At 40.0% G+C, this 20,785-nt stretch overlaps 1 protein-coding gene across 1 annotated transcript in view; it reads right to left on the reverse strand.

Annotated features, from left to right (window-relative positions):
• The window catches only part of DGKQ (diacylglycerol kinase theta), a 101,755-nt gene that overhangs the window by 39,966 nt on the left and 41,004 nt on the right, over nt 1–20,785 (reverse strand). The window contains exons 4-7 of the mRNA XM_050912826.1: nt 16,608–16,693; nt 15,747–15,872; nt 13,572–13,725; nt 8,249–8,317 (exon numbers count right to left, since the gene is read on the reverse strand). Coding sequence (XP_050768783.1) covers nt 8,249–8,317; nt 13,572–13,725; nt 15,747–15,872; nt 16,608–16,693 — 435 coding nt within the window. The remainder of the gene's footprint in view (nt 1–8,248; nt 8,318–13,571; nt 13,726–15,746; nt 15,873–16,607; nt 16,694–20,785) is intronic.

A 20,785-nucleotide genomic window follows, 5' to 3' on the forward strand; every position in this document is an offset into this window, starting at 1 on the left:
TTACTGAAGGTTCACTCAATCCCACTATCTGTCATTGATGAAGATAATAGATAGCGCTGGTGCCAGTACAGACCCTTGAGGGACACCACTTGTTACTGGTTTCCACTTGGACATTGATGTGAAAGCACAAAGGGTTTAAGCAGGAAGCAAAAGAACTAAAATCCTCAATGAAAGTCAAATTGAAGAAGCAAAAATTACTGCCTTTCTAAAAGGTATCTACAACATGACAGATCTTTGGGCTTCTGGTTTTGCAGGTTTACTTCTGGCTTTTGTCAAGAAGAATGAACTTTGGAAGCACAGCTCTGATTTCTTCTTTCCTATATGACTATTCCTCAAGTACTCTTTTGAGAGTAGTTAGCTGAAACCTTTTACAACATCTGTTTAAGAAAAATAAGCACACAATTTCCACATGCATGTACACTCTTTACAGCAATGGAGAGTGAATTATTCTACTGGAGGAGCAAGCTTGCGATGTATGATATGATACATAGTGACTTTTCAACTATTTTTTTTTAATGTGAGAAGTAGTATTACCAGATGGATTTGGCTTTTCAGTTTTCCAATTATCAGCTTAGTGGTTGCGTTTGTTGTCAATTTTTTTTTTAGTCAGAATATAAGGAACATTTAAATATCATCAGCTGTCACTTCTAAAGTATCCTTGAAACTCTATTGCCACTGCATTGAGACTATAGCACATGTCAGAAAGTGATCCACTCCTTTAAACCTTGCTGGATTAATGTCAGAAAAAGTTAAATTCTTTTCGAAACAGATTTCTGTTAGAGTGATCTCCATGGTGACTTTAGCATAGACAAATTTTAACCAAAAGACACACTGTGTCCTGGGTGACCTTCTTTAGGGCTAACACAACTTGAGAAAACACAGCAAATGCCAGTTACTGACAGGACAGCCAATTTTCTGAGTACGAACTTTCATAACATTATCAAAATCTCTACTGTTTTCTTAAGCAATCCAGAGGGTAGACAACCATCTGAGAATAAAAACATTCATCCAAGTTTTAGTACTTGTTTTCATTCGAACTGCCTTTGTAGTCTGCTCTTGTTAGATACTAGCTGGCCTGAGAGAATCGCTAGCAATTTTAACTGGAGATTTTTTTTATGAGCTCTCTACTTCTTAAGACCAGCCAAATGTTGCAAGAAGTTGGCTTGACTCTTAAAATAAACTGGTTTGCAAGGAGGGGTTTAGATCTACAGACCAGTAGTAATGTCCTAAGCTCAAGTACGTTCCTTAGCTAAATACACAGTATGCTCAGTCCTGCTTTCCTTAAGATAATCTGGTTATCCATCATACAAAACAAGCTCAATTTATCAGTGAAAAATCATGTTTAACTTTTGTCACTGTCCTCCTCACAGGGGTCACTTTTACTGCAACCTGATGAAAGATGGCTTTCTTGCACGTGAGCTTCTGGGGACACATTAACAAAAGAACAGTCAGCTACTTATTTGACCACTACTAGGCATCCAGAAAAACACTTCCCACCTAATTCAAGTGTACATCCACAACATGAAAGTTAAGGGGTGTCTTACGCCAGTCTGATTTGTCTAACTAGCCTTGGAAAGAAGCTCAACTATAATCACTTTTAAAGTTAGATAAAGCTCTTCCTCCCTCCTGTTCCAATTTTTAAATATTAGAAAATGATCCAATTATAGAAATGAAGTCTACATACCACCAGTTAGTACAAAAAAATCTTGCTAATATGCAACAGATGTACATAACAAATTTTGGTATTTAAAGGAGTTACTGCCTGTTTTATAATATTGACAGTTCACGTCTATTATCTTTCCCTGTTGGATCAGACTACACAGTATCAGGACTTTCTCCTGAAAAACACATTACTTTTTTTCTTGTCATGGGGTACTGAGTTGAAAAAACACTGTTCTTCATGCTTATGCTTTTCAAGGGGAATACAACTACAAAAAGGTCAACTCCAGGCATAATTTACCAAACTATGGAATTTGATTTTCGAGGCTAAAATACCAAGTTTTCCTGGGAAAAGGATAAACAGCATTTGATGAGTCCAAAGTTCATGTCCTTTGACTTCTAAATCCCCACAGACAGGACATAGCTTCTGAAAAGACTTATGTGCGGCCTGTGGCAGAGATAGAAAAATGATGTAGTCCTGAATGTTTCTGCCACTGAAGAAAGCTAGAAGCCTATACCAAACACATTGGTGGAATTTACTCTTAAAAGACTAAATTCTAGCAACACTGCTTACCAAGAACCATTCCTCCCAACAAAACTTGTGCTATCCACACGCTTTCTGCTCTCCTCCTCTAGTCACTGCTACTTCAAATTACCAGTGTGGACTGGGAAATTTTGTTTTATTGCAGTATTACCATTCACAACCTACAAGGCAGCAATAAAGCAGGTAAGAATTGTGTATATTTTCTTTTATTGGTCTTGAAGATAGTCTTTCAGAATCCCAGATTCTTCCTTTCTCCAGCTGTTCCTCTTCCAGGAGAGCCATTTGCAGGTGTGTCACTTCTCTGAACTTGTTTTTACAAGGAGCTCAAATCCCCCTAGTTCCAAGACAGTTTTGAAGCACAAAGCTGTGTTAATAGCCATCCTCCCATACTGGTAGCCACGTCTTCACCCTTTTCCTCCAGGGTGGTTTTTAGAACTTCTCCAAGCATCTGCCGTATGTATCACCACTTGATCTGGTTTCACCAGCTTCCCCCTCTAGCTTTAGGGCTCCAAATCCATTTAAATCATGTTTCGGAGGAACACGTGACATGCTTGGTTATTTGTAAGTGGTTTTAGCAGAGTACAATGACCCTTTTTATGAAGGCTCAACATTTTCATAAGTATCTTTAGAATTCCTCAAATTCACACATGCTGTCTTTGCTTCTTCCTGAAAATAGTTTGTTCTTGCTTGCATAATTACAGTGAAGGTCTCCTCCACACTGTCAACAGGTTTGGGACAAGACATAAGCAAGCAGTATGCCAATGACTTGGGACTATTTAATACAAGAACATTTCATCTCCCTTACTTGGCAGGTGAACAGCTACCTGAGCAGAGCAGTGCCTGGCAAAAGAGGGGCTGTGGAAGGACATGCCATGAAAAGTATGTTTGCTGACAGCACCACAGCCCCCATTTCTCTCCTCAGTCAGATTCCTTTAAAACCTCCTTCAGAAAGGGCTTTCTCTCGACAGCTGCATTTTGTCCTGTGGAAGATGGGCACACGCTGAAGCGGACAGTTCACATACAGCCAGTGAGTGCTGAGAGACACTCACGGGGCAGAGAGACTCCCAGGTCAGGACCATGCCCTTCGCTCTTCACGCGTCCCTCTCTGACAAATGGGTTGGACACACACACACGGCCAGAAAGTCTGTTGAGCCCTCCATACACGTCCTGAAATGTGTCTGTACACATTTCCAGTGGGCTGCTATGGAGAAACTGTACCCAAGCATCACAACTAGCAGGATGTTAAAGCAAAGAGAATGCATAATCACAGAAACAACCCAAAAAGCATGGATCGCCATGTCATTCTTAAGTATCTACGGTTAAATTTTTAATCTGATAAACCTCGTCATAAGGACCCCTAAGGCAGGGAATAAATTAACACTAGCTAATAACATTTGCGAATATCTCTCGATAGCCTTCTGGCAATGATGCTACAGAACTACAGGAAGATTTTTTCAATCTTTCTTCTTGAAGAGATTTTCCATAAAACCTCTTTAGATTTTCACGAAGTAGTTAAGAAGAGGTGCTTGCCTTCCCTGAAATAGACATCTAGAGCAGCCAACATTTTGACTACCAACTGGTATGAGACCTCAAGGATGAGGGGGGAAGGGATTCATGGAACAAGAGAGGGACAGGCGGACTGAAAGGGAACAAAGCCAAAGGGGCAGCAACACTGGGGAGTAAGTGTTGTGCTTGGGGAAGGAGGGGAACTGGGAGAGACAAGTTGGGGAAGAGCACAAAACACAACTTGATGAGAAGTGAGAACAATAGCGGGCAATATCAAGTGTCAGAAAAGGCAGATGAAGGGGGTTGAAGGAAGGAGTGGAAAGGAAGATATGCACAATGGGGAAAATGAAGCAAAAGAAAAGTAATGTGATTTTTCAGAGCACTCATTTCTCTTTTCCCAGTAGTTACAGGCAATTCAGCCAAGAAAAGGAAATACACAACCTCTTCCAGCACTTAAGCCACTAGTTCATTCAACAGAGTTGAGCATAATCCTCTTTTTCAAAATATCTTCAAATGCAGGTGAAGGAAACTGTCTTGGGGGAAAAAATGTTTTCAGCATGACACCAGGTACAGCAATTCAACTTGTGAGTATCGCTTGAAGCACCACTGAATAGAAGCTTTTGTGAGGAAAGAAGTTGAGGACATGGAGAAGCAACATCCCTCAACCACTATCGACGATGGATAAGCTTCAAAATAAATAAAAGCTGCCTAGGCCTCACTATACAGTAGTCAAGTACCCTCAGCTTTTATTGATTCCTGGCAAGCAATTAGGGCAGAATCTAATGTCTTTTCATGTTCCCAGTTCCCTGCAGATTGACACACAAGTAAGAGCTCTTAACTAATTTTTTATTTCAGGAATTACTGAGATAACTCCTCTGGGATTCATTTGTTGCATATAGACAACAAACCAACTTTTTTTTCCCCCCCTCCACTAAGTCTTCATATTACCATGAAATAATATGAATGATTTTCAAAAGTTTGCCTTTGACTTCTCAAGCTCGATAGATTACATCTGTGGTTGCATCTTAGCCGAGACCAATGAATTCTGTCTCCAGGAAAACAAGAATAATCTGTGCTGGTTGAAACCTAGTTCAACATCGCATCTCAGAAAGGACAGACAATGCACACCCCTCAGAGGCACCCCTAAGGAGCACTTTTGATCCCCTTCTTCACCTCCACCCCCAGCTACCCGAGGTCTGTCAATACAGAGCAGTTTTATCAGTTATATATTCCCAGAATGACCAAGAATTACTTTAGTATGAAAATGGACTTTGGGGCTCAACTCCTTCCCCAGGCAATACAATTAACTATACTAATGAGAACGTCCACACGATGTTTATCCTACTATCCCTGTAACATTCAGTTCTCCTCAAGTTAATTGTTCACTGTGTAGACAAGTCCTTAGAAGCTGGCTCATGTTCTCAGGCACAAGGATTTATAGTCCTTTTCCAAACCTGCTCTGTAAGTCTGTTAAATCTATCATCTCAGAAAGCGTAGGGTTGTTTTTATGGTCATTTTATGCTTTTGGCTTCAGTATCTTGGTAGGCTAAGTTTCATGGTTGACTTCACATATTTAAGCTCCCAAAATTAAAATTTAAATCTTCTAACTTTACACTTCACTCAACAAGCCTACTACAATAGCAAAGAAACAAAAGGTAATGCAGACCACTAATTCAAATTTTCTTCCAGTATTAATCTACAGACTTTGCATCCTTTCCTATTCGCTTCTTTCCTACGGAAAAATATGTCTTTACAAGTCAATTTTATTCAATTTGTTCTGACTTGTTTTCACTGTTTTTAAAAATATGCATCTGTAAAATGTGGAGAGCTGGAATTAAGAAAAGCTACAATATTCTGGAATGTAATTCAGTTCAGACACTCCTGAGGGAGAGCATGGTAACATCACAAAAGATATGGCAAATGTACTCAGTCAACACACAGAAGCTAATGAGCAGCTCACTCTCGACCCATATTACACAAATGGTATTACCTAGAGACAGGTGGAAGAGGTTCAGCATGCTATAACCGTGCCTCTGTCACATTTAATTTGATAGGTTATGACTCCCCACACACAGAGAGGCACAGAAGCACAATGGCTGGCAGGTGAACCCCAATAACTTTGTCAGAGAAGTTATCAGAGAAGCCATGCCCTGCCCTGACGCAAGGGCATCAGCCCCATGGGCTGGGGGTGGCACCCACCAGGTGAGCTCTCAGGAGAAGCTCTGTGGGTCACCTCACTGACTGAGGAGGTCACGCAGGGTGCGGGGCTCTACGAGATGCATGGGAAGAGCATTCTGGGATTGTACAAGAGTTGTTAGGGGATGTTTAGGGGAGGAACCAAAGGCAGGGGAAGGGAGGGTTCAAGGTGGTTTGGGGAAGAACAAGTCTGGGAAAACAGAGGGATAAGGATATAAAAGAAGCTGGTCACATGCAAAGAGGCTGCTGGTTGGTGCGTCTGCCTGGCCATGCCCTGTACCTGATCAGTACAGTCTATCCTGTCTTCTCATTAAATGCTATTTCTAACTCTTTTTGTGGGTTTGGTTTCCACTCTTCTGCATGCATGTGTGCTTATGGGTTCCTGAGTGCAGCAACTGAAGCAGGACCGCAGGTCCCTGTGACCCATGTGTTCATGGTGCTAGCAACCAGTGACAGCTGTTGTGTGAGAACCAGCAAACATCAGGCTGGACTCACTGGCACGCAAGGTAAGTGGCCTGGGAGCCACGTGTGCATGTGTGTCTGTCAGTGAGGCACCTGGCGGAGATGACTACTGGAGGGACCAGGAGGTCCAGGATGACTGCTGGAGAGACTGTGGGGGCTGGGGGTCCACCGAGAGACCTAGGCGGGGAGGGTATGTGTGTGCATACATACATGCACATGTACATGCACACAGCCACACACATATGTGTATATATACATATATATGTATCAGAATATGTCTATGCATACACACACACATTCCCACTAACAAACCTTCATTGTGCTAAGCCACAGAGGGGACAGGATGCTGCAGCAGCTTCACCTCCACTGGGGTACCAGATTTAAGAGACCCTTAACATCATTAAACTAAAGATTTCAAACATTTCATCTTTTTGTTTGTGAGTGCTTTGTTTTTAAAGAGACATTAGAATCACTCCCTACCTATTGAGCTTTCTAAATCATAGCAGAGTTACTGGGCTCTACATTGACTTCTGTTTTGTGAAAATGTATTAAGAGGAAGCAATTTGTTTTAATGCCACTGTCCTATTTAAAACACAAATAACGATTCTTTACATGAGCCTTGAAAATGTACCATCTACTGCTGCTTTCTCCAGTCTGCAGATGGACACCATATATGAACAAAAGACATATTAAAGTTTGTATCCTGCCCCCAGTTTTCATATCTTTTTCCCTTCTTTTGGGAAGGCTGTCTAAAGCTGAACTGTCCTATACTAGTACTTTCAACCAATCCAGCTGAAATATCTGGATACATAGTTTGCTCTCTTTGACAGTCATGAGTAAGGGAAATAGGCTTAGTCGGTGAAGTGTAAAAGTCCTGACACTCAACCATTTATGTCACTTAAAACACTGGAAAAAGTGAAAGTTTCTTAGATAAACTGCAGTTAGTCAGAGCCTGGACCCATAATAAGGGAGCATGGTGGTGGATCATAACTAACAGTCATTAAGAGACATCAGCTTCAAATTTTAAGAAGTTAAATAAGAGCATGCTTGAGATCACTTCCATAACTGAGTTAATTATTTACTGAGCTAGATTTTTTAAAAATCCAAACAGCATTTGCACAATTATCCTATTAATTTTGTAAGAACTTTGGGGGGGGGGGCGGGGCGGGGCAATCCTATTTATTGAATTGAAATGTCAGTTTTTACAAAAATCCATGCAGCTACATTAGGTAGCAAGTACCATGTTTTTCTAGTTACTAATATGGATATAGGGGGTGGGATGCCCTTAAATTGTGGTTGGCTTCATCTTCTGAAAAGTAACAGTTTGGCTAATACCAATCCCAGAAATCTCCACACACATAAGAATTTAACTGCATAAGAAGCAACCAGCCTGGCTCAATCCTGATGCACAGGGATACATACCCTTTACTGCAACATGCCCAGGCAAAAAAAAAAAAAAAAAAAAAAAAAAAAAAAAAAAAAAAAAAAAAATTAGCTGGTGTCTTCAGTAAGATTTGGATCTAGCTATCTTAAAAGAAAAAGGCTTTGAAAAGACATGCTGTCTGCCCTTTAAATTGGTTGCTTATCTACGGATTGTTAACACCATGCTTGCTTTCTTCGATTACCAAGTTGAGAGAAATGATCTATTTGTCAGGGTAATGAACAGATTGTCACTTATGCCAATCTACCAGTGGAAAATAGCGATGAGATATTTGTAAGAACTTGGATAAATGTGTTGGACCAAAACTTTGGACCTCAAATTGATACCTAGCATTAGAAAAACAGCCATTTAATATTTTTTCATAAGGCAAAGCAAGTTAAGATTATACGAATAAAGGCTGGAAGGGGTGACTATTCACCACTTACTAAAATTCTGCTTACTTGAATCTGTTGAAATTTGGACATCTTTTGCTGATCCCTGTGTTGACCCATCAACATCATCATCTTCATCTGTGAAAACAGAAACATTTTAAGAAAGGATTCTTGTTAATTTGAAATGGGGGGGGGGGGGGGGGAAGAAGTGTTTGTCACTTAAGGACTGTTTCCATCAAAGAAGCTAACACAAAAGAATCCAGTCTGAAAAACACACTTTCTTCTTCTGCCTATTTTATGATAATAATCTATACTATAAGAACAGCATTAAAAAAACCAAACCTGCATTGGCATGTAACTACAGTGAAGGCATACCTGAAGTCCTTCTACTATTAGCTTTAATATTGCAACTACTGCATTCCACCCCTTTCTCAAGCTGCCATGTTTGCCTGTGACCAAAGTATACATTGTTTCCATTAAGTTTTAAATCACCAAATCAGTCCAGGAATTGCAGTAACAGCTTTCCAGTCAGAAGTGTGGGTATTATACAAATAATTTCCATAACTGAAAAATAGATTTGCTGACACCCAAAGAGAAAGAAATTACTGCACTCCAGAAGAGGACTTTGACAACAGCTCATCAGTCTCACTAAAAGCTAGGAGCTAACATGTTAGATAATAACACAGCCTGTAAAATCACACATAAAATACTCAGAAAAGATTAAAATAAAAGCTACTAACATTTACATTTGTGCCTGTGAAGATAACATCCTGACTGCATTCTCATTCCTGACACTCAGGTCCATACAGGAAGACTGGTGCAAATCCAGACATGATAAAGTTTTCTTCTCTACAGGTAGCAGTAGTGTGCAACATAAGCCAACCCAGTGTGCTGATCATATAATCGTATTTGTACTCCCACCCACTGAAACTCCCAGTCAGTCTTGACCGGGATGCAGACAAAGCTCCCAAAAGATATAAGCCAGGCAACACCTTTATAAAAACTATGCCTTGCAGTTGAGGGAGAAAGTAGGAAATCAAAGCACACAACAAGAGAGAAAAAGTAAAAATGAAATCAGTAAAGACAGATCTTCAGAGAAAAAGAGGTACTAGGGAAGTCAGAATCCTAACACAGGAAAAGCTTCCAAGAAGCAGAATCACAACATGTCAGGAAGGGTTCTTAGCAGGAGTCCTAAACCGGAGACCAGGTAATTTACTGAATATTTGGGTAATGCTTCAACTGACTACAAGGAAGACCAACAATAATGCTTCTGGGTTGGAGGTTTAAAAATATAAAAGAAGGGTTGAAATACTTTCCCTGTTATAGTTAACAGACAAACAGATTAAGTTTCAAATTGGAGAGAAATTTAGACAATATGGTCTTGAAACACCCTGAAATAAATGGAAGCTTGAATGCCTTCTGGAATTTCACTTCAGACAAAATCAAATTAAAAAAAGAATAAGTAAATACAGCAATAAGAAATGAAAGAATTCCTGATTGCTCCCAACCCTCCCCTTTGTCTAAGTTTAGATGTGAAGAAGCTGACATCTTTCTTCTATTACTCTTTCTCCCTCAGTGTGGATAGTAGGGAAATCTACACTAACAGCATCTTTAAACTATTCCAGTGAGGTTCAACGACTTTTGAAACATGCTAAGACAGGAGTCAGTTGGAGGAAGGGGAGAGAACTACTCTACCATTGCTTCCCCTGGTAGCCCAAGAGTTCTGAAAAGCCACTTTCAGCACAGAGATGTTCACTGAATGTTGGCCATGAAGCTTAGCATTTACTCAGTGGCAAAAGCTAATCGGGACAAATGCTCCCCAGTAGGTCAGCGATGATGTGCTCATTCTCTGTCTAGGACAAGTCACCTGGCACTTCCCAACCATCAGCTTGGGAAGAGCTGTGCCTGCCGCAGTTAACCCTGCGAGGCAACTGCCAACACTTCTTTGGTACTGCAGACCAGTCTTTTCACAATCTTCTGAGCGATGCCCTTCATCACCTGTGGCAACAGCATGGTGCCTCTGTGCATGCCATGGCGTGAAGACGTCTGAATGAGCGTGCTTGCATGACGCACCCCACAGAATTGAGGACAGAAGTGCTAATTATCCTCCAACAAAGCTGAAATGCTCCTTGCTCCCCGGAAACATCCCTAACGTGCACACAATCTTTAACAAGATCTGCCATCCGGAGCCTATGCCTTCCCCTGGAAAAGCGGCAGCAACTCCCAGGGCAGCTGTCCAGAGCTGCTCCATGGTCAGAGGAGCTTCAAACACGTCCTGAAGAGTGTCAGGGAGCTGCGGGACCTGTGACATGTCTTGGTAACTTTTGGCACATACCAGGAGCTAGTGGGTTTTTGAAAGAAAATGCAAGTCTGTTTTATGAACATGGGTAACAAGAAGAACTGCCAAGCCAGAGCACTGAGCTCCCTCAACGCAGGATGATGTGAGAATTGGTTTAAGACAATTCCCAGCTCAGCCTTTAAGGAAGAATCTGAGCAGAGGAAAAGACCTGCATAGCGATGGTATTTGGTGCCTCTGGCAGGGACCTGCACACAGCTGACCTCCAGCAGACGACTGAGAGTAGCAAAACTCCAGCAACAGGTCTTAAAGCAAGCCTCAATAGGATGTGAGTGGTGTAACAAGGAGCCACACGTGAAGGCACCGGACTTGTACCTGAACATCAGGGACCCAGGTGCTAAAACAAGTGTCACATACCATCATCGGCTAAGGAAAAACAGAACAAAAAGCCTTATGCACAGCAGACTGCAAGGCAGGTACCGCATCGCGAATATTATTCTTCATGCCTTGTGCTGAGCCACAACTGTGGCCCACTGAGCATGAAAAAAGGAAGATGTCAAGTGCTGGGGGCAGTCATCAAGTTCAGAGGTACGCCTGGGACCAGCAGCAGGAGGAAAGGGGAGCATCCCCACGGCTTGGCCCCTGTTCCCCTGGGTGTCAGCAGCCCCTCCACCCTGGGAGGCCACTGCGTGACAGGGAGCAGAGCCCAAGGAGCAGAAATTCTCACAGACTGGCAGAAGAGAGATCTGGTATTAGAACAGAGATTTTTTCAGGGTGTTGCTATATTTTGGCTGCGTATATGCAGGCTGAGCACTATAAAACGCATTCTGGCTTTCCAAATGTGGTGGGTTTTCTTTGGTTTTTTTGGTATCATGTTAAAGCACTGGAAATGGTCCAACTTAAGTTACTGAGTATTTCCATTTCCCCATGTGTCTGTTTCTGACCACCAGCTAATGACTGATCTGCACTGCATTCTCTCAATTCAAAGTACAAAACATCCATTTTAATTAAAGGGATGCAAAAAACATTATTACTTCAAAAAAATTTGAATACGCATAACACGAATTATACACTTAGCATGTAGCCTAAGTCCTGAAATGGAAAACCTTCTCTTCCACTGATACCATAACTAAACTCTATTTAGTAATTAAGTGTTGTCTGCCAAATACTAGGCTACCAAATAAGACATGCATTGTCCTATTCAGTAGATAAGAGGAAGGATGTCCTTGTACTTAGAAACTATGTAGGTTTCAGCAAGTAACAATATGTGATAAAAGGGCAAGATGTTCCTCAATATCGGTATTGTACCCCCAGCTCTGCTGACTAAATTACAAAATGAGCCAAAACCCGGAGAAGTCCTTTGTAACTAGGGGAAAGGTAAAAGCGGCAGGGAGAAGCATGACCACCGACTCAATTCAAGACCAAAGAAACTCGCTCCCCGCCCCCCCCCCGCCCACCTAAGGAGCATGCCTGCTAATCTATATTGCAAGCGGAGTTAATTTAAATATGACTGACCAGTAATGAGTGAAATGTTTATCACTAGCCAGTAAGTATAAACTTAGGCATGTTTTTACTAATTGTTGCTAATTAGATAACTGGATATAAACTCTGTAATTTTTGTATGCAGCATGCATGTTAGGTGGAGCGATCCCCTGTGCATCCAGTGGTGTAATAAAGAATGCCTGCCTTCTAAAACTTCAAACTAAGTCTTAGAGGGTTGTTCTTTTGCAACCGAATTTACAGTAACACCATCACATAAAATAATGAAGGAAGAGACTAGAAGGTGCAGCTATAATCTTGGATTCTTTCATTCAACGTGCTCCATGTTCAATTTTTACTTAGAGGTGATTTAAAAATTAAAAAAGGAAAAAGTTTAAGTCTGACATATTAAAAGAACACACCACTGTTTAAAAGACAGACTTAGTTAACATCAGAAAAGTCACACCCGAAGAGGCTATTTAAAAGGTTTGTGATTAACTTCTGTTAATAATAATACAACTTTATCTTCCCTTAAGCCTTTGGGACACTTGTAGAATACGTAACAATAGACCTGAATCAAGGTTCATAATGAGTCTTCCAGCAAAATCAAGCTCATCCAGATTGTTTATTTCTGGTATTTCTTATGTTGGAAGCATTAAAAACTTCACGACTTTCAAGTATGTGCTGTACTTCACCTTCCCCTGCCAACAAGCAATTCATTAAAAAGAAAAATAACTCACTGAAAAAAACATGCCAATCAACAAAAGCAAAATAATGCCTCCTCTCCCCCTTCACACTTTTATAGGTCACTTCAGTGTATCTAGGTTATGCAGACTTAGGGTCACGCAGTTTATGCAGTAGCAGGACTCCTGCTATAGTTTCTGCACATAGAACACATGGCTCCTGCTAGCGACCAACTGCCTTCACCAAAACCAAACCTACAGGTTCAAAGCAGAAAGTTCAAGAACAACCTGTCAGGTTGAGAAAAGTGCAGTTGCAAATATTTAACGTCCACGATCTATATTTTGCCTTTTATTTGCTTTCCTATTGTTTTCAAGCAGCAAAAGAAAGGCTTTACAAGAACATAGTAATCAAAATACAAATTAGAGAATACTTTAGAGGCTTAAAAAAATTCTCTTGTTCCTGAAGAGCTGTTAAACAAATATACACTCTAGATGGCAGCAGAACATTACCCTGCTAAATACATTATTTCCTTCCAGTACAGAAATCTTAAAAGTGCAGATGCTTAATCAGAGCGGCAAATAAAAATATCTGTATACATGATATGCCAAATAAAAACCAACATGTATATCAGCAAGCGTTTGTAGCAATGATAACACTAATCTGCTAAGCAAATTTTGGGATTTTAGGTTTCCACTTTCTCCATGCTTACTATTTAAAGAACAGTTTTCAAATTGCCCAGCACCAGTAAACAGAAGTTTCAGCATTTTACACACAGTCTGCATTTAAAAATCTCTATCCTGTCCCAGAAACAGCAAGAAGTTATAGTATTGCTACAAAAGCCAGTGAAAATTAGCGATCATATGCTTCAGTGAACTATAACACTAGGTTAAACATGCTCATCAATTAGTTGCATTCAACTTTGAAAGTTTTTACCTGATTCTGTTTGCAAATTTTCTGATATTCGAAAACAATGCAGTTTGCTGAAGTTGCGAGAAAATAATCGCACACAGCTTGGAGGAAGAATCATATTCCTTAATCTTCCAAAAGTACATTCTGGTGTGACAATTATGTAGCAAGCAGCATGAGCCTATAAATAGAAGCATCAATTAAGAACTTAGACACAAAGAAAGCAAATTCGTTTATAACAAAATATGCACTGGAATTGCAAAACTCAGGCTAGGACATGTATAGACCTTTTGTAAATCACTCATGAAATGAGGGACCCATTTTTCACCCTAGATTTTAACTTGTTCCACTCAGTTTTTATATAGCCAATAATGGGAAGTCTTAACATGTGAAGAAACTCCAAGTACTACAAACCTGCTCTATTAAAAACTAAGGTTTATATACAGCTATGTAGAGAAGTTTAAAGCTGTGGTCTCAAACCTGGATCTTCCATTCTATACAGGTATTTACTGGGGGAGGTGGGAAAGGTAGGCAGGTTATACTGAATAGCTTGAAAATAGCAATATCCTGTTACAGAGCTGTACCCCTTTGCAGATTCAGAGATAACACTGTTTGGAGTTTATTCTAAAACATGACTGGCTAGTTTTTGCCCTTATACTTGTGTGAGATCTTCTGCTATTACTGAATACACATACCTTTGTATGTGTGGCCATATAGCATGTTACATTTGTTAGACTGTTCTCAAAGATAGCCCCTCCCACCTCAGAAATTATCAATCAGATTAAAAATACAAAACCCACAGTATTTTACAAAAAATTTAAGTTATTCAAATCATACCTGAAATACTGAATAACCTCAGAGTTTCATTTTAAATTATTATTACATGGAGTACCTCATCTTGCGTTCAGTGGCATATTAATGATTTATTACATATATTTTTCAGTTCCCACCCCATCTGGTGCTACTTTGCATTTCACCATATTTCAATAAGAGGCAGCATTAAGTGGATGGACCAACTGTTATCTACACAGCAGACTGTGTATCAGTATGTGAAAAGCTGTGGCTTTCATGAGGATTATTGAAGGGTACCATCATGTTGCACAGGAATTAAACATGCGTCATTTGAGTGGAAAAACACAGAAACCCATATTGATAGCTTTAAAAAAAAAAAAAACCAACCACACAGGTTAAGAACTATTCTACACTGAGAGAGAAATAAGCATATGTCCTGGTTTCAGCTGGGACAGAGTTAACTCTCTTCTTAGTAGCTGGTACAGTGCTGTGTTTTGGATTTACTGTGAGAATAAGGTTGATAACACGCTGATGTTTTAGTTGTTGCTAAGGAGCGCTTATCTTAAGCCAAGGACTTTTCAGTTTCCCATGCTCTGCCAGCAAGCAGGTGTGCAAGAAGCTGGGAGGGAGCAGAGCCGGGGCAGCTGACCTGAACTAGCCAAAGGGATATTCCATACCACAGAACGTCATGCCCAGTATATAAACTGAGGGGAGCTGGCCGAGAGGTGCGGATCACGGCTCTGGCATTGGTCAGCGGGTGGTGAGCAACTGCATTGTGCATCGCTGGTTTGTTTGGGTTTTTTTTTTCTTTTTTTTCCCTCCTTTTTTTTGTTACATTCCTTTTTATTACTATTATTATTATATTTCATCATTATTAGCATATTATATTTTACTTTAGTTATTAAACTGTTCTTATCTCAACCCACGAGTTCTGCCTTCTTTCCCGATTCTCCTCCCCATCCCACTGGGGGGGAGGGGGGGGGAGGGGAGCGGCTGCGTGGTGCTTGGCTTGGGGTTAAACGACGACAGCATACTAGAATGGTAAGTCTTTGACCTTGCAGAATTCATGTGATTGCAAAGAAATTCTGATTTCACACAGGAAAAGTAACTGCAGGCTTCTAAGCAGAAATCTATAATGACTAGTCCCTGTTAAATTTTAATTCCATTGCATTTACATAAAGTTTAACTGTGATTTTGAGAATTGCTCGTTTTAATGACTAATAGGAGGGGGGTTTAAAAAAAATCAGGTTTTCCATCTAACTAATAAATATATATATTTATATAAATAAGTGTATAAATGAAGTGTTATTTATAATGTATACAAATAAAGTATATTTATATAAAGTGTTTAAGTAAGTATGTGCATATATATATATGGTTCCCACAAATATACGCAACAGCACAACATACCAGGATGCCACACCATTCACACCTCATGCCAGAGAGCACCTCAGAAGAGCCACAGGTTTTTTTGCAAACTTCACAACGAGCACTTGAAGAAAGGTTTCCCTCCCTCCAGTGGTGGTGATAAGTATCCTGGGGGAACACATCACAACTTAGCATTACATGAAACAGATACAGAAGCATCTTCAACCTAACTTTAAAATCAGCAGTTCAAACAGCTCTGAGGAAACAGCAACACAGACCAGGACATTAAGTATTTTCTCACTATAAATATGAACCTGAACAATCTTACATTTCACCCAAAGAAGTTTATCAAACTATCAAAAAATTTATCACAGTGCTTTTTCTTCACAGTCCAACAAAACCAATATTCTTAAAAAATAAATAAATAAATCCTGAAAGGTCAGTATTATGCATGTATTTTACAGTGAGAAGCTGAGCAGTCTTGCCTCAGACAGACTGCAGGAAGCCTGAGGAACATGATAATGTTTGCCAGGGATGCAATGCAGCCAACAGCTCAACAAATAGAAAAAAAAAAGAGTTCCATGCCAGCTTCTGCAATGCAAACTTTTAGATAAGATGCTTGATTTTATTTTTTTTCTCTTTTTAATTAGGACGTATACATTGCACAGACTTTTCAGCACGGCTTCAATAAGTATCGTGAATATGTCAGAATTTAAGGTCATCCCGCTATCTGCGATACATTCTGAAGCCACACGTTTCCTTTGCCTGCCAATAAGTTACAAAAGTGCTTTGATAATTGGCAGCATGCGAAAGAAAAGGCCAAGACTCCTCCCCCTCCTCTAGCCCACGTTTTCACACTGAAAATGCAGGACCGCTTTCTGCTGCAGAGGCATCCACACTTACGTGGTCCTGGTGCCCATCCTGGTGACACTGCCGGCAGTCACTGCAAGCAAACAGGATACAGTCTGTGTGCACATGTAGCTCACAAACTAAAAGCATGAAAACAAGAAAACTTCTTTAAGCTGGAAACCCCGAGGTTTTTGCAGCTCCTCCCTCCCTCCCTCCCTCCCTCCAATACTCCTCCACTACTTTTTCGCACCATACTTTCTTTCCTTCATGCTCTTTTCCGTTCAGCAAAGATAGGTAATAAAAGAAGTTTATCAGCATTGTCCTGTGTGTTGCTCCATTTCCTTTGTGCTAAACTGATGCAGCAAGTATAAGGAAAGGCTGAGCAAATTTTGCGCATAAGCACTTGCCATATTTCCTCCAATACAGCAAGTTAAATGTGTAACAACTGTTCGGCTTATTACAGCTTTGTCTCACAGTTTCACAGGACCCGCTGCCTACTCCAATATAATTGTGCCTGAAGTCTACTTTGATGTAACCAAATCCAAAAAAAGCAGAATGTTAGAAGCATTAACAGAAAGAGAGAAAGTTCTCCTTCTACATTCAAATAACACCAAGTCTCAAGTGTAAAGTAATGGTCTTCCTGAAGCAACACTCCACGCCCTTTACGAACCCTTTTCCAAACTCTACTGCAGAGCAAGCAGGCACTTCATGAGTCAGTTCAAAACAGCAGACGCTTTTCTGCTGGACAGCCCCTCTCTCCACTCCTGGAGCTGTCAGAAGCACAAGGGAACAGGAGATGAGGTGCATTCGAGTCCCCAGCCCCAGCAAAGGAGGGGGCACTGCCGCCGAAACAGCAGCAAGGCAGTAGCGCACCCCTCCTGCTTGCAGCCAGGAGCCCTGTCTCGCTCGCAGTCCCGCGGGAGACATGGCAGAGGTCAGATCAGCCACCGACCCACGCAGCACGCCTACACTGGCACGGACTCACTTGGGCTTGCAAAATGATACAACACATGCTGACGTCAGAACATGCAAAACGACTGGAGGACGTCATTCTCAGGGAGATTGCAACAGCCAAGCAAGCGTGTTTTACTCAGGAAATAAATCCTTTTTATTGCCAGATGACACTCAATGGATTTAATTTTAAACCTGACCAGAATAAACCGGTATGTTAATCTCGGAGAAAATTTGTCCAAGCTATGTCTGCATATGGTAAATCACCACTTCATTGTCAGGAAAAGGAAAATAATAATTTTATCAGCGCGCTCTCCTAAGTAAGCTTAACATTGTCTTCCAAAATACCTGTTAGATACAGTAGCTGGAAGAAGTTTTAGTGAAGCCTATGAAGTTTTAGGCAAGCTTGTTTTTGGATGAAGTACCTTCATTATTTAAAAGCTGACTTGAAGTATCAGATGTGAAAGAAAAGAGAATCTACAAAAAAAAAAGAACACTAAAATGCTATGCTGCAAAGGATCAGTCATTAAAAAAAAAAAGACAACTAGAGGATCTCAATACCTAGCTTCATTACTGCAAGAGTTAGGAAAGTTCTCTATGGGCCTCAGACAGATGGATGAAAAAGATCCTCCTCTAGCTGCTTTTTAAAGACTTGTGTATACAAGTACTCTGGGAAGGCATCCCATTTTTCATAGAGTAAATGAAAGTAAGAGGCAAGCATCAAATTCTTCAAATATTTTTTTCTGTTCTGCTCACACAGGTTATTGCTCCAAGCACATCACAAAAATCTGAAGACTGTAACCTGAAGACTGGAAGGTGGCAACTGCACGTTAGCCACATTATCTGAAAGTATCTTGAAAACAGTATTAAAGTACATAGAGAATAATACCTTATTTTGAAATCACTCTCTGGGCTCTAGAAAAGGCCATCAGCACTAACATTGTCTTATTCTAACCCTGCAGGAGACCATGATCTACCACCACACCAAAGCAAAGCCTCTTTTAACAGGGCTTACACTAAGTCACCCACAAGCTTTCATGTACAGCTCCTCATAGTGTGTGTCTTCACTGAGCTCAAGAACTTTTATATGAGGTGTGACATGGTCCCTCCTCCGCTCACATTTCTCCATATTCATAGGTACAACAGGAATATTTTACAGTTTTGCCAATTCGGCCACCAGGCAAGCTCGATGCTTTGAGTCATACCCTCACTAATGGTAAAGCTTTCTGTAGACCAAATTACACCTTTAAGGAATTAATAAAAGCATTGGGTTTTTTATTCTGCTAACACAGACACACACTGCCCTCTGCTACACTTTGTAAGAACACAGAGGGTTTTTTTTCCCTTGGTTTAATTCACATCTGCTGCTTCTAACACCAACCCCAACCAAGAATTAATAAGAAAATGTGTGCATGTGAAGGGCTGGAGTGTCACAGGTGTTAAACCCTTAAGATAGGTATTCCGCTGATAGGAAAGATAAAGTTTTTAGTATGTAAAGATCAAGTCAAATCAGAGGGCCTACAAAAAGAAGTTTCACCTTTATCAGCCCTTCCATAATCTACACAATTCTTTAACTCATAACAGAATGACGGTTTTCTGTTCAAGCTAGTCATGAAAGTGCTGTGAATTCCTTTATAATTGCCAAAAACCCAAGGTGGTTAATTTCAGATACACAAACTTGGCAGAATAACCTTTAAAATGTTAACTGCCTCCCTCCCCAGTAAATTTGCTGCTCCCAGTTGATGCTTAATAAGAAACTTTTGTAAAGGATCCAACACGAAAAAAAATGTTCGGGTTACTCCCTTTCCTCTTTTTTTCTTTCCAGCCCTTCTTCTTGGAAAGAAAAGGGAGAGCAACTCTCACCATCACGAGTCCAGGTTCAACTGTTACCAGTGAATTCTACAGCAAAAATAGCTATCCAAAGCAATTAGTAATTGTTAGCAGAATTTGGAGTCCAAATATTGTAATTTTTGCCAATGAAGTGTATGTACTTATCTCACCAGGGTTAATACACATGCATGCTCATTTCTGAGAACAGATGCCCCACCATGTACCCACAACGTTTAGTACCTGTCTGAGAATTTTCAATTTCCTTACAATAAAATAACATAAATTTTCTTGAAAGATACGAAGAGCCCAAAACAAGTTATTTTAATTATTTTAAAAGTACATCTAATGATGTCAATCATTTGCTTAGAAAAGGTAACTTCATCTTAACCCTCTTTTCTATCTTAATTATGGCAAAGATTCCAGGAAAAGTTCTTTAAATTTTAATATCAGAAGAGAACATCATAACCAACAGTAGACTTGTACTATTAAGCTGAGTCATTTGAAGTAAGCAAAAAAAGGAAGAAAGTTCAACATCTCCATCTGGATTTAAAAGCTCTACAGCTTAAAACAGCTGACTTCTAAAACAAATTCTGAAAGTATTTTTGAAGAGTAAAGGAAGAATCTCGTGCATTTTATGAACATCAACTGCCCTTTTTAAGCTACATTTTGGAAAAGTATCAGAGAAACAAGTTGTAGACTAATTGGTATTCAGAAAATGGGATAGCATACAAGTCACGCCACACAAAACAAGAAAACTGTTTAATCCATGCGAGGAACACAATTCAGAACTGTCACTGAACCAGGAAAAAAAAATGTCCAGGCATTTGTAATACCTAAACATAAAATGCAATTTCACATGTTTCTTGTTTAAGAATACTTAAATGGAAATGTCTGAAAAAATATTCCCTTGCAATGGGTGCAATGCTAATACAGTAGAATTAGGAGAGTAAGAATATGGAAGCAAAATTTAGAAAGCTTTAACTAAAATACATCACTAAACTAAAGCTATTTTCAAGAGTTAAGAGGACACAGCTAGCAAAAATTTTCTTTCCAAATTCTCTATGTTTATCTCATGCCACAGAAATTCTGAGGCTTATTAAGATAGATCATCAGAAAAGACTCTGTGGTATCTGCAGCTCTTTGACCATCCCACCAAATCATCCAACTCACATGGTAACTATATTAAGTGACAGATTCCCACTAGTCAGAAGATTAGATTCGTTATGTAACTTGCCAGACAAAAGCAGAAACAAAAACACTGCACCATGGTAAATCTAAATGCCCTGATCAAAGAGAAATGTTTGATCACATAGGCGATCATATTAAATAAGACATTATCTTTAGCATAACGGCAATTTTGAAAGCATCTCAAATTCCTACAGAATTGGTTCTTCTCTCAGTAGACTGTCTTTTTTTTTTTTAAACAGTTCACAGGTAATATTCCTTTAAAA

This window comes from Gymnogyps californianus, chromosome Z (assembly GCF_018139145.2).
Source record: "Gymnogyps californianus isolate 813 chromosome Z, ASM1813914v2, whole genome shotgun sequence".
Classification (NCBI taxonomy): Eukaryota; Metazoa; Chordata; class Aves; order Accipitriformes; family Cathartidae; genus Gymnogyps; species Gymnogyps californianus.